The 15294-nt window shown below is 37.7% G+C and overlaps 1 protein-coding gene across 1 annotated transcript in view; it reads right to left on the bottom strand.

The window, feature by feature from the left end:
- The window catches only part of edil3a (EGF-like repeats and discoidin I-like domains 3a), a 209566-nt gene that overhangs the window by 125563 nt on the left and 68709 nt on the right, over nt 1–15294 (bottom strand). Inside the window, exon 3 of the mRNA XM_053481489.1 lies at nt 4813–4941. Coding sequence (XP_053337464.1) covers nt 4813–4941 — 129 coding nt within the window. The remainder of the gene's footprint in view (nt 1–4812; nt 4942–15294) is intronic.

The following is a 15294-nucleotide window of genomic DNA, read 5'->3' as shown; positions in this document are numbered from 1 at the left end:
CTTTTTTGTTCCCCTGGATTTCTACACATGTGAGTGACTCATGCTCTCTGATGTGTGATTCATATGTTCACTCAGAAGATTCTTAGGCTTAGGACTTGTGTGTGTGTGTGTGTGTGTGTGTGCGTGTGTGTATGGGTACGCAGATCATGAGAGACACAACCATGCAAACACATAATGCAGCATGTGTGTGTGTGTCTGTGTGTGTGTGTGTGTGTGTGTGTGTGTGTGTGTGTGTGTGTGTGCGTGCATGTTTGTGTCTCTAATGATTGGCATGCATGTTGAGTTCATCAGACAGATCTACCCATTCGTTCAGCAAGTTAAAACCAAAGACGATCGATTTTCTTGCAACTTCTTTCTTCAGATAACAGCTTTGCTGCATTTTAGTATAAAATGGCTGACACTGCTAACCTGATTTTAAAGAAGACTTTTGGTGCTTATACTTATAAGGACAAATTAAAAATTAAACAAAAGGTCAGACCAATGTCCAAGATTTAAATTTGACAGTCAAAGAGCCAAAAAGGTCTTTTCAGCTCTCTCGTTGCAGAAAATTTGATTGGCCGTAGTCTTAAATTTTAGAAAGAAAGTGTCTGCCAGGCAAACCCTTGTGAATTTCCATACCACATGCAGTCCATTCCTATATTTTGAAGACCACCAACCAGCACTGTATGACACCACAGATGAGGCGTTGTGACATAATGCATTGCTCAACCCGTAATAGTCTTCTTGTTACAGATCCCATAAGGTAGCTATTATTGGCCATGCGTGTTTTCCCAGTGGCTCGACTGCAGCGCAAACCACATACAGCATTTCTGCTCAGTCGGTTTCAAGCAACTTAAAATCCTGTTGATGTGGAACGAAAACAATCAAAACCTATTCCCTTTCGTTTTTTATTCTATTATTTTTGTTCACCACATGGCACAAACACCAACTTCTTAACTAGCTTTAATGGGTTGTTAAAACAAACCAACGAAAGGTGACGTTTTATCAATACAATCTAATACCATCGCAGTACAGGAACATAAAGGCTGTAATGTTAGTGATTACATGCAATACAATAGAGATGCAGGAATGCTATGCTCACACTGAGCAATGGATTCCCATTATACTGGAAAAAAAGAACAACTGTGTTCTATAGAAAAGAAGAGACATCACGTAAATCCGTTATAAACAAAGATACAGACTTATGATAAAAGCCTACAACACAGGTTGTGTGCAACTACAGCATAAAGTGCTTGAGCTTCAAGTGTGTACTCCACAAAAGAGCGCAATTTCAGCACTTTGTATATAATTCTTCGCTGACAAACACTGGAGTGATACAATTCCACTTGCTGACAAAAGCATCCTTTGGAGAGGGGTGCATCCCTAATAGCAGGAATAGACATTCAAAGACGGCAAACTACTGTTTGTGATGTGTGATGTGATGAATAAGCAGCAGGTTGGTGTTAACCAGTTGGGTAGCACTTTATTTGGATCATCCACTGCAAACAGTCCATGGATAGGTTGTTAACAACCTGTCTGATAACTATCATGCCACATCATCTTATACTGTATGTTCGATTGTCACTTTGACTAAATAATGGGAATAACCAGAACATGTAACATATCCCTTTTTTTTAATCTTTTTACAGCATAATGTGGCATCAAAGATTTTTACAACAGCATTAGTGTATTTACTGTAGGTACGGAGCCAGGTTCGCAAATGCCATGGTAAAAACAGGCAGTCCAGTCCAGACATAGTGAAAGGGGAAATTCAATTTGTAGCTTTTAGCAAAAATATAAGTGAAATACAAATGTAGTAATGTTAAATATGTTTAAAAACTCAAATAAAAGCTATGGGTGTACTGAATAAAAAAAAAACACCATCTTTCTCCATTACAAAGTCAACAGTTTAGCCTGCTGACATTTAATAGATAATTTATTCATGTCCTTAAGAATATAACAGTGTCCTTTTTTTTTTCTTTTACTCTATTTGCATGACCAGGGTTTATGGTAGATGGGTTTAGTCAATAATCAATATACCTCTCATATATTCTTGTTCCTTTTGATTTTACTATACATTTTAGCTATAATATTGCAACCACTGACAGGTGAAGGGAGTAGTATTGATTATCTCTTTAAATGTCATCTGTTAAGGGGTAGGATATATTAGGCATCGAGTGAATAGTCAAGTTTTTGGAATTGGCAAGCATAAGGATGTGAGAAACTTTTACAGGAGGTAAGTTAAGATGGCTGGATGACTGGGTCAGAGCATCTCCAAAGCAGCAGTTTTTACAGTGTGTTCCCTGTACGCAGTGGTTAGCACCTACCCAAAAGTGTCCCAAGAAAGGATAACTATCATGGGCACTCAAAGTATACAGATGCACATCAGGAAGTGAAAGCTATCCTTTCTAGTCTAATGCCATAGTAGAGCTCCTGAAGCACAAACTGCTGAAAAAGTTCTTGCTAGTTTTGATGTAAAGGTGTTAAAACACATTGTATAGAAAATTGCTGTGTATGGGGCTGCACACCCATGCCCATGCTGACTCAGGTCTGCCACTTAAAGTACTTACTGTACAATGAGACAAAACTTAGTAAGGCTTACTAATAATAGCAAAGGGTTATTATTGCATACAGCATGGAAGTTGCATTTTGTTCAATATTGTATGTTAATTGTAATTGAATTAAAATGTCACCATTTATCCTCCGCACATTCTGACGATGAAGCTTTAGTGAAGTTAGCTACGTTTAGGTAATGTAGCAAGGTGATTTTTCTTCTTAAAAAAAAAAGGGGCTCGTTCTATAGTTCTCGTTCTCACAACAGTTTTTAAACTTTATAGTAACAGTTACATTACATCATCATAGAAAGAAAAAAACAAACAAACAAACAAAAAAACAGTAGTTCTATTTTTGCCACTATAACATTCCCCAGTCCGGTGGGTTAAATGTGCTTGAGAGAAAACTGTTTCATGCTGTGTTGTGGCCACCGGACCACATCGATTCCATTTACGTTTATTCATCCAGCAGATGCTTTTATCTGAAGTGGCACTGAGCTGAGCGCTTGAGGGTTAAAGCCTGTGCTCAGTAGTCCAGGCTCGGCAGCTTGAACTCTCAACCTTCCAATCAGTAGCCCAGAGCCTTAATCACTAAGAGACCGCAACCTAATTACAATTTATGTTTTGTTCAAATAAGCTACAAAGGTCTAGCTGCATGAATCAGACCTTACCGATCAACAAGGGTTTATGACCCACTTGCATATTCATGTGATGTACAAAATTATTGTATCTTTCAGTCTATATATGTTCCTTAATAAAAACATGCAAACACACTCATCACAACAAGTGCATGATAAAATAATAAAAGAAAAGTTAAGGTTTTGAGTATTGTTTTTCTCATTTCTAACCATATTTATTACAGACTATTGAAATCTATTGCTGTCAAAGTGATTTAGAAATATAAATCATCAACTAAACATTCCCAAAATGCATTTTATTGAGAAATGTCTTTGTTTGTGACTCCTGAGACCTGAAGGCATGTTTCTCTCATGCTCATTTTCTCCTTAAATTAGGGCTTGTGGCATTCATTAAATGCAACTGCGCTAACTGGGTTCAATATCAATATTATGACAAAACCCCTGGCGGAAATGTCACTGACAAAATTGGTACTTCTAATCGAATTTTGTTTTTGTACAGTATGTTTGTTTGTTTTTTCCAGCTGAAGAAACCACTGTAATGCCTAACAAAAAATTTATCAGAATTGTATTTATGTTTATTTTAAAAAATATGTTATGCTATTTTATTCCCAGAACACACCAATGCTTACAAATGGGGCCAAACTGGACTATACTTCCCAACATGAATGGACTCTGGCCTGTTCTCAGTCACCAAATTTCTAATCAGACACCTACAGTACTGTATATAATTCTAACATTAACACATTAACATTGCCAAATCAACATTGCCTATCAATTATCCAGTAAACCAGTAAGGTAGTGACAGGATCATGGGCACCCATGGCTCATTTATGCCTTTGGGAACCAAAGGCTGGCCTGTCTGGTCTGATCTCACAGAACATCCAATGTAGCACAATTCAAGGGAAAAAGTCAATTCTGGCCAACCCCAGAATACCCAGTGCACCACAGCCTCCCCAAGGTTCCGCTCACCCAAGCTCCAAACCCCCTGTGAAGCATACATCGGATGCATCAGACAAACAAGTCAAATCTATAGAGACCCCACCTGACAACCCACAGCACCCAAAGGAACTTCTGGCAACATCTCAGTGCCAGAAACCACAAGGGTCTTTTGGAGACATGCTCCCTCAGCTGCCTGTGGCACAAGGGGATCAAATCTTGGCGGTATTAATGTTAAAGGTGTTTCTTAGTTGTACAAGTAATCTAGGAAACATTTAGTAAAATGGTGTATTACGTAATTAAGGGTGAATCTGTTTTGAAATCCTGTTTGTAGCCAATGTAGATCCAGGGACAAAGATTGTGAACATGGGTGTTAAATGGAGCACAGTAGGTTGAAGTAAAAAAAATTAAAGCCATACATACTTTAACTGTTAGAGAACTGGAGCCTAGCTTTACCTAATAAGCTTTACCTAATATGATGTAAATAAAAGTTATTTACACCATATGTGTAACCTGAGGCCAGGAACAAGTCAATTACGTTTAAACATCTGTCTTTGTATACAGTATTAAAAAAAAGAAAAAAAAAAAGCCTAGTATGTGTTGTGTGTTACAATTTCATATAGTAGTTGTGCCACAGCTCGTGTGCTGTCTACCTGCTAAATTAATATCCACGCAACAGATTTTCAATAAAAGATCAGTGATCTTACTGTGCTGGCAGTGGATGCCGTTAAAGCCAGGTGCACACTTGCAGACATAACCGATGAACGTGTCGCCCCTGTAGGTCTCGCTGATTTCGCACGTGCCTCCGTTGTGGCAGGGATTCGGGTGGCAGGGTCCTGTAACACAAATATGAATGTTACATTAATTCAAGCACTGGATAATTTCGTTTTACTTTATTAGGGATGCCAATAACTTAACAAATACTGTTGTGCTGTTGTTTAAAAGGTATGCAATTTTTGAAATTTATAAATAATTTCTGCAAAAGACGTTTACTTATTATTTTTAAAATGAGTTTTAAAAATTAACACCATGAAAGATAAAAAGCAAGGTAGTTGACTTGTTTATAGCTGTTATAACTGTATATAATAGTTTTACGGATATTGATCTACACTGGTACAGTATCTATGAAGGTATAAGCTGCAATGACACAAACTCAAATGAGATATGAATCAGACTTGGACAGTAAAACCATGGATAAAGGTCATTCTTAGTGTTGAGGTCATCAGGTAATGGCTGGGGAACACTGTTACTATTACATACAGTGTTCACTTCCCATGGCACATTCAGTGGTAAAGCCAAGGTGAACCAGCATCTCTATAAAATACAGCAAATCAGATTTAAGCTGGACTTTACTGCCTATATGTAAGAAGGTCTTTCAAAGTTTATCTTGCTTATTTTATACACACACCCAAACCTCAGGCCAAGACTCAAACATTTTTTTGTTTAATAAATAACTAACATTTGGATAGATCTGTATCCTCCAGCTCAAAATAACACCAAAATCTAAATGCAGGAGTGCCTAGAGAAGTAAGGCGGTCCAACATAACACTGCAGACCTCATGAGGGGAAAAAAATAAAAATAAAAAATCTTTACTGTCACTCACGACCAATGCCAGGTCAGTGTAGATCATAAAGACCACCTGAGACTCATAATTCATAACCTATCAATAAAATGCTGATGTTTTAAACATAAGGGCAACTGCAGTGGATTGCATTCTGTCAAAACCTACTGGGCAAAACAGATTAATCTTTCACAATACCACTGCCAGGTCTCGCTATCGAGCTAGAGTGATGGGCGGCGAACTTTTAATTGATGTGTTAAATACAAACATTAAAAAAATGTCAATTTTACTTTTTTATTATCAGAGAATTTGATGAGCATTGACCAAGGTGCAGTTAAAAACACATTAATCATACAGTGTAAGGTATTTTCTTTGACTCCTGTGCTTCTCAAAGACATGATGTTCACATAATGCAAGCAGTTTTATTCAGAAGCCCAAAAGTAAAGCATCATCACACAATGTCCTATAGTAATTGCATTTATCCACAACCAAATGATGTGAAATATAAGAAGTGAAATGGAATGCAATTTCAAACAATGAATGTAATTCTGTGCGCTCGTCACCCAGTTCAGCAGCCTGATTTTCAGGAATGCTTTCACAGCAAAAATGAGCACAAGCCAGAATGGAATCCGCATTGACGAGCAAACCCAGCCTCTCAGTATGATTTCATTACTTGTGTGTGAACTGACCTTCCTGTCCAGTGCAAATAATGGAGCCCATCATGCCTATCACTTCGTTTCACTCGGACACTGATTGCTGTCTCTGTTGTAGTGAGACCCTGATAGAGCAATGTCAAGGCAATTTCCGAACTGTTATCTTTAATCTGTTAAACTCCAGCTACCTCAACAGTGAGCTACAGTATAGTGTCCCCAAAGTCTATTCTTGCAAATAAATAGCATTAGAGTAAAGAACTTGACTATTGTGTTTGTGAAACATGGCTTATATCAAGTGTAATGTAGTAGCACACTTACTACTTTACAAGTGGGCCAGACAACAAGAAAACAAGAACAAAAAAAATGTACTACAATATATTTTGTACTAGTGACGGGAATCGCCATGGAACTCCCAATATCATACTTTCACGATACCCAGGCGCTGATTCGATTTGTATTGTAAGTAAGTAACAAAATTTTATAAATATCCTGGTTTAATGTTCAGGTTTTGGTTTTCATATCCAGTATTGTTACAATTCTAAGCATACTTCGCAACTACTTCCCTCCTACCACACCAGATGCAGGTAGTCCTCTACTTACGAGAGAGTTCCGTCCCGGGAGCACATTCAGAAGTCGGATTTGTTCTTAACTCTGACAAAGTGAGTCTTATACACCTTTGACACGAATATACAACATAAAGCATACCAATCCACTTAACTAAATCTGACTCCTTTCCCCACACTGCCATCATGTGGCCAAACCACAACCGAATCTCACAGTGAAATGTGACATGTAACAGTGTTGTGTGCACGCCTTTAAATTTTGTCTCAGAGCTGTTTTCCACCGTATTGGACTGTGAACTCTGTGTTGTTGAGGATTTTCCAAAATTTGGATCAGAACAGGTCAACAGGAGAGCCATTTTATATCCTCGTTCTACCGGACTGATTAATTAAAACTGGTAAGTCCCACTTATTTCTCCCGCACCCTTACACGCACACACATACAACATACCGAACTTGTTGTTGTCTACAGTTGTCTATTTTTTGTGTAATACACGTGAGCTACTTCCGTGATTTGTTCGCATCTACGTATGTCTGTAGAACTGTTCGTAAGTTGGGGACTACCTATATGAACAATTTAAAGTGCCACCTGCAAGAATGTAGAAGAACAGCAACATTTTACCACCTCAAAAAAAACATAAATAGAAGACGTTGTAACATGGTTGTGTAACTGTTTAAAGTAGAAATCTTGGTGATCGACTGCATGATCACGTCAATGTACTGTAGACCAAATTCATAAAGAATAATTAAAGCACCTTCATTAATCTATGCCATAAAGAATTAAGGCAGTTCTGAAGGCAAAGGAAGTCCAATCCAGTACTAGAAAGGTATACCTAAAAATTGGCTGATGAGTGCATACTGTAACTATACTGTATGACATACTGTATGTGTAGGTTTGGGCAATTGGGATACTTTTCTGATTTCCACAGTGCACACTGTCTGCATCTTTGGGCCAGTGTTCTACAGGGCATTTTTATTTGGACAGTGTAAGGTTTGTACATACTTGTACATACTGTACAGTAAAAATAGCTTGTGTCTGTTTAAAGTGGAAAATCCAAATATACGTCCCATGCGCACGTGTGTTAGTCTCTCTTTCCCAGTTCGGGGCATGGCCGGTAGGTGTAACAAGGTGCAATTCTTCTTCTTTTTATTTATCCTAACGCTTAACAATGTACCCATTTTTCCTACGGATAATCATGGCATTTTAATTAGATAGCAATATATTTTTTTATTTAACCAATTAAATAAAAAACGTACCTCCAGGGTCAGGGTTCGATTTATTGTGTTATCAAACCCTATTGTGTCCCTAGCTGAATAACAAAAAGTATCCTTTTCCCAAATTCTTTAGTTAATTATGGTCTACAATATGATTTTCACATAAAATATTAATTGACCGGCATGGTGGCGTGGTTGGTTAGCACTGTCTCCTCGTACCCCTAGGGCTGGAGGGTTTAAATCTCTTGTCCAGCCTGTGTGCTTGTTGGGTTTCCCCCAGGTACACCAGTTTCCCCCACAGTCCAAAGATAACTGCTATTTCCACATTGTGTGTGTGTGTGTTTGTGTGCTTGTGCTCTGTGATGGATTAGCACTTCATCCAGGGTGTACCCTTAGGTTCCTGGGATAGGCTCCACCGTCCCGTCCCCTCATGACCCTACACAGGATAAGCGGCATAGATAATGAATAGATGCATATGAACTACTGTATAAATTCATTTGGTAAACTGGATTATAACCAGCCCTTGGGCTTTATATTTGACTCCCATTTCTCTAGCCAGAGAGCAGAGTGCCCTTGGAAACAGAATAAAATACAATTATATATTTAAGATGTCCTGCTTGGTTTGGAAATAAGACAGGGAGTGTTCTTACTGTATCTGATAGAAAGCAAAACAAAAGATGTCCTTTGGTCAACCTTACCAGAATTTGATAGCTTTGGCACTGAATTCTTAGTCCTAACAAGATTTGAGGTTAATTAGCAGGACGGACCATGTATAATGGTATTGGCTGCACTCCATTACTGCATCTGTGCACCCTGAAGAGACGATGGTGTTAGCACTTCCTCTGAATTCTGACATAACTGTGTATAACTCCGCATGGGCAATCTGACAGGCTTCCTAATGAAGAATTCATGCTACTGCTTATCTAAGCAAAGACACACAGGATGAATAAAGAAAGACAGCAAGAGAGTGAAGTAAGTCACACTACATATTTCCATTGTGCCCTACATCGAGACATCGTTGGGCAGCCTAGCTGATGAAGCGAAGCTTTGTCTTTAGTTCCCAATGCCTTTTGTACTGAAACGGAACGAAGAGCGTCAGCCGTTTCAGTGATTGATGTCGGCCAGCCCAGGCAGCACCGTTTCCACCAACAAGTCACAAAAAGAGCCTTATCAATCAGCCAGAGCCAAGCTACGATGCCACTCGGTGAAACCTGAGCAGCAGTTTAACACAACCAAGTGTCCTCTGTTTTCTTTAGCAATCAATCATGAAACGGAGACCTTCAGAATCCCATTAGGGCTTCAATTTTCATTGGTAATAGGGTTTGCTTACAAAGATTAGTAAAAAAAAAAAATTATTGGTACAGGATTAGCTTCTCTTTTACAGTCTTATACCTTCGGAAAAAATTGTCAAACTCTGGATGCCAACAGGGATTCTGCCAATTTTATGTTTCTTTAAAATGATATAGTGTTAACCCTAGTTCAGTGTCCTGCCATTGAAGGATTGCTTTTCCAATCTCACTGTAGCACAGCAACCATCTTTCGATGCCTGTGAGCAATCGTTCTCAGGGTTCATTATGCTTTAGTGCTGTTGGAAAATTGGCATGTTTACAGCAAAAAGGCTACGGCAGAAAGAAACTTCTTGACAGATTCCGTGAAAGGTTGGAAGATTCTAAGTCTGAAGATTAAGAGTGTCATATAAAAACCTGCATGTGGCAAAGAAATTTTTATTCACGATGCCATCAAAATGCTAGACGCACATGCAGAAATTTAAGCTTTGTAACCAATAATAAATGAATATGCATATAAAACAGTGCAATTAAACTCCATTCCATTTTTCATGTGGTCGACCGAGGATTCCATGACACTTGGAAAATTGGCAGTGTCACAAATGATCTGGTTAATGGATTGAATTTCTTTGTTAGACATGAGGAAATTGATGTGCTCCTGACCTACGGTACTGTATACTGTATGTGCCAAGGTTGACAGATTTGCACAACAAATCTAAATTCCGGATTTCTAAGCATTATTAAAAGACCTTAAATAGTCCTTAAATAGTTCTCTCCACTGTTTTACAATGGTTTTGTATTTTTACCCACCACTTTCATGGTCCAATTGTATTGCAAAAAAATATATACACACAATCAGCTTAGTACAGCAGGACCTCTGACATACAGAAGAAATCGAATAACCTACAAAATGGCCAGGAAAAAGGCAGAGTAGTAATTAGTATAACCTTGAGTCACCTCCATTGTGATGTTCAGCAGGGCTAAAGGAAGCTTAGCCAGCTTCAGCACAGCTCAGAGAGCAACAGCGTGACGGGCAGGAGCTTTGGACTGAGGGGTCAGCTCAAACACAAATCAAAATGAATGGAGCTTAGAATACTATAGTTACAGTGCAGACCAAATGCCAAGGTCACAACCAGATACAGGGAGGAAAACCGATACAATATATATATGTGTGTGTGTGTGTGTGTGTGTGTGTGTGTGTGTTTTGTTCCTTTTATTTTTATGTTGTCCAACAATACACCTGCAGATATATATATATATATATATATATATACATTGGTTTATATATATATATATATATATATATATATATATATATATATATATATATAAACCAATGTAATTATGTGTGCATTTTGGAAATGTATTAATTTTTTTAACCTCTGGTGACTAATACTGTATGAGGTAACAGAAGCAACAGACAAACGTCAAAAAGTCGTCAACCTTAAATGAAATATACATTTACAGTTCTGGAACAATGTTTACATAACTATTTTTCCTCTGTTAATTATTGTTCATGTTTTTTGGAGGTCTTACTGCCCCTATTCTGTCATGCTGACCTTGACATTTTTCATTTTATTTTAATGCATCAGCTAAATTCAGGATGGGGAATTTCTGTGTACTGTGCACTTTATAGCTATACAAGCATACAGTTTCACAGAGGTTTCACAGAGGTTGGTGGTCCATTAGTTGGAAATCATGTTGTGCTAGGTAAAAGGTTACAAGGCACACTCATGGCCTGATTATGTCTCGGTTCTTTTATGGCGGACTGCTGTACTAGGCTCTTTAGATTGTGTCTCTTACAGTTGACTTGCTCCTGCCCTCTAAACCCAATTTTGACTGCAGCTGGAAAGCCACAAGCTTTCAAGCCCAAGTGGCTCCCACTTTACGCATTCTGTTTCTCTCGTGGTGTCTCTATCCGGCCATGACAAAACAGATGAGATTCAGTGACATTTGACTACAGCAAACAGTAGGCATCCATGACTTACGAAGCATAAACCCTGTCAAAGGAGGTAAATCGGTAGTGAGCCATACATACGGAGTGGCAGAAACATCTCTAAAGGGATGGAAGAGAAAGTTCAAGCTTACTTTGGAAAGTCATTCTTAAATATGCAAGAATCGCCAAGAAGTAAAAGGTTAGAGAAGGACATTTATCAAGAGTTTGAGGGAGGACAATAGGCTTGGCTGAACTATGGTTTAAACAGGATGTCATCAGAATTAAAGTAAGTAACAAGTAATAGAATAAAATAGGTTTGTAATGCAGTGGCACTGTCTGTAGCTGATCAGTGCCTCAAATACCTTTATTTGACAGTTATACTTATAGTTTACAGCATATTTTTCTTTAAAAAAATAAAAGCTGAAAAAAATGTGAAATTACTGGAACTGGGTTATGAACCCTTAAATTCATTATTAAAACCTGAAAGAAAAGATATACAGAAGAATCGTAAGTGGAGATCACTTACACACTTGGTGAAGTTGCATGGTAAAACATAAATAGTAAAAATCATAGCTACTGTATGTTTAATAGTGAAAGTAAGAGCATTTTCATACACACAATGTGATGATAACTCACAGAACTTCTTAGTGAGATTAAACAGTTTGCTATGGAGCATAAAGATTGGACTTTGGAGCAACAGAAAAGGGTCATGTAGGCTGCTGAGTTCAGATCGACTGTATTCAGAGTGATGGATGCGTCAGGGAAAGAAGAGAGGCAGATAAAGCGGTATACAGGTAGTCCTCAACTTACGAATTTGTTCCATTCCGGGAGCACTTATGTAAGTCGGATTTGTTCTTAAGTGAACAAGTGAGTCTTATAGGCCTATATGTAAAGCATACCAATCCACTTGTCTAAATCTCTGTCCTCTTACCCCACACTGCCATTACTGTATGTTGCCAAAAACTGTAACCACACCCAAGGAAATGAATTCCACACATGTCAAATGTAAGTGTTGCCTTTGCGCCTTTAAATTGCGAGGGGAATCCCGGACGCTATTTTGTCTCAGAGCTGTTTTTCTCTGTATTAGACTTGGGAACTCAGTTTTTTTGAGGATGTTTCGAAATAAGAATTATTCATCATCTGGACAGCTTTACAGGACAGTCCATTTCTATCATTGCACTTCTGTAGTGATTCATTGAAACCGAAGAGGCCAACTCTTTTCTCCTGCAATCCCACACGCACACAAATACAATATACCGGACAATTTATACATTCACTTACTCGCTAAAAATATTGTTCATAGTTTAAAATTTGGTATCTGGTGCAATGCAGTGTTTATTTTTTGTAAGATACATGTAAGCTACTTCCAAAACTAAAACTAGTTTTAGGTTTAGGAATTATGACTACAATCATAATTTCTACTTCTTTTATTAACCTATCTTCTTTGAAAAGCTGCATGCAGTCAATATTTTTTTGTTTCATCTTCCCTGAAGAGACATCCACTAAAATCATTGTTCAGCAGCATGGAATTGTTGCCAAGAACTGAGATTCAGACTCAAGTGCCAGCTCTTTTATATGCCCTCTGCGACTAGGCATGTCAAAAGATCTAATTGTTTCTTTCCTCATTAGAAGGATGGGTAACCCAGTAACACCATCCTCCATTGGTATGCAGTGTACTGGCGTAAAAAAAGGGGTTGAATGGCAAACTCAGCACTCGGTGGTCTTCTCTGAGTGCACTTGTGGTTTTGTTTTGCTGTGAGTGCACTGACCCAGCAAGATCCGTGGTCATGTAGGTTCAAACATTACCAGGCATTAAACTTGTAAATTTGCACTATTACAAACAACGCAGCCACAGCAATCCCCGGGTAAGTGTTAATTGCAACTGTTTCAAAAATGTCAACACTCCCGCAAAGTTTACACAAATACATTACAAAACCAGTGATTAAGCACTGAAGAGCTGCAAGCATAAGGGCAGCACCTGTTCCTTACCCATGCTGCACCTCCAGTTTCACACACACACACACACACACACACACACACTGCTAAATGAAAGTGAAAATTATACACAGCTAAAGCAAAAGAAGTACTTTAGAAGATCACAGAAGGGCACAATTAGCAAGTCACTAGTTGCGAAAAAGGTCCACACTAAAGTCATGAAAAAATTATACTAAGTGCGAGTGAATTAGTTTTGATTTCACGCACCTTTTTTATAAACATTGCAACTTTAAACTTTTTCTCAGGTGATTTCTTTACATTTCTAATTAAAATACATTTAAGAGGCCATGTTGTTCTTACTCACAGTGAAGTCGGCCACTTTAATACACATTAATTTGAAGACCTCTGATAATTATCAAGATACACTTTTTATTGTAAAACCTTTTAGCCTTTTGTCAAAAGGTTAAGCTTTTTCTTAAACACACCCTAATCGAATATTGTATATTATATCCGGATTGCATAGTCATAATTATATTTTTTGGAATATTTTAGGCCAAAATATGTTTATGTCTGCCAGGCGATTAATAATCCATAGACCAGTCATTTAATACATGAATAATCCACACACAGAAAAGATTTCCGTTATATAAAGTTATCGTTTTTGCATTGAAACTCTTGATTATCAAATTGAATTCTATTAAAAACCCATAATTTGTACATTAAAAAAAAAAAGAAAGAAAGAACTGCTGTACATAGGAGAGTAGTCATGGCCTTGAACGGACTGACTGCAAAATGAGATAACTCCATATATTGCATATTTTGTTGTTTGTTGGGTTTTTTGAAGTTACAAAAGTGTTAAAAAGCACAGATAATGAAATAATATGTCAAAATTGTTTGGGGTACATAAATATGAATTTTGTATAATTTAGCCACGTAATTATTCAATTTAGTCTCAAAAAATGTTGGTTGAGTTTCAATTTTTTTAAAAAAACATATCAAAAACATGCTTTTATTGTTATTTAGTAGTAAGTCAATCAGAAAGTGTTGGCAGAAAATTGAATTAATGAAAAGTGTTGCATTTTGTTGCACACAAAAACTTATTCCTTACAAAGTCTGTTAAAGATCATTATAAGATACACACCACAACCATGCATCAGCTTTCCTCACAAAGTGTGTGCATCTCATGTCTCTTGGGAATAAATTTTTTATTCATCTTTGTAACATTATTTTTCTGCTTAGTTTTCTTTTAAAATATTTCTGTAAGTGAATCATAAATCCTGCAGCAAAACCAGTGCATCTGAAAGCAGGAGAAAAATGTGAAAAGATTGCACTACAAGCTAACTTACCCAAAGTACTTACAGTACAATATGGTGTTTGCACAACATCCTACTTACTTAATGTCCTATTTTACAGAATTTAGCATGCATAGTAATGACCAAAACTTGTATTTTATTACTGCTTGAGTGGTGGCATTAACTTAGAGTAAACACTGTTTTTTTCTAGGTTTCAACATTCTCTGAAAATTTATTAACCCATTTAGTTAACCCACAGCAGCTGCTGTACTCCACAGCTTAAAGTTCCTCCATAGTGAGTACTTGACAGGCAGAAGTGACATCACTGGCTGGTCTTGACGCACAGGCTTCCGCTTGAAAATGTGGTCACTGCACTTTAAAACTTAATGTTTGTTTTAAAACCAACCTTGTGTGTCAGAGAACAATAATTAGCCAATGTCTTAGCCATGTCTAAAAGTTACAAAATGAACCTCCCAAGTGATGGAGAAGTAAAGTATCATCTGGAGATTACGATCTCAATGCCTGGGTGATGCTAGCCGATAGTGTAGAGAGCAGATTGATGGTAGGGATGGCATTCCCACTTTCTCACATCGATCATAGTGACACTAGCCAATCATGGGCGTCACGCATGTGGAAGAGGCGGATACCGTTGTGTTAACCTGCTCTCGCCATTGTGTAAGCAGCAGTTGGAAAAGATGCAGCCAGTTGAAAATTAGCTATGACTAAATTAAAGAGAAAAAAAGGTCCAAA

Source organism: Clarias gariepinus, chromosome 21 (assembly GCF_024256425.1).
Source record: "Clarias gariepinus isolate MV-2021 ecotype Netherlands chromosome 21, CGAR_prim_01v2, whole genome shotgun sequence".
NCBI lineage: Eukaryota > Metazoa > Chordata > Actinopteri > Siluriformes > Clariidae > Clarias > Clarias gariepinus.
The sequence above is the reverse complement of the archived record's forward strand: the minus strand, read 5'-3'. Positions and strand labels throughout refer to the sequence as shown.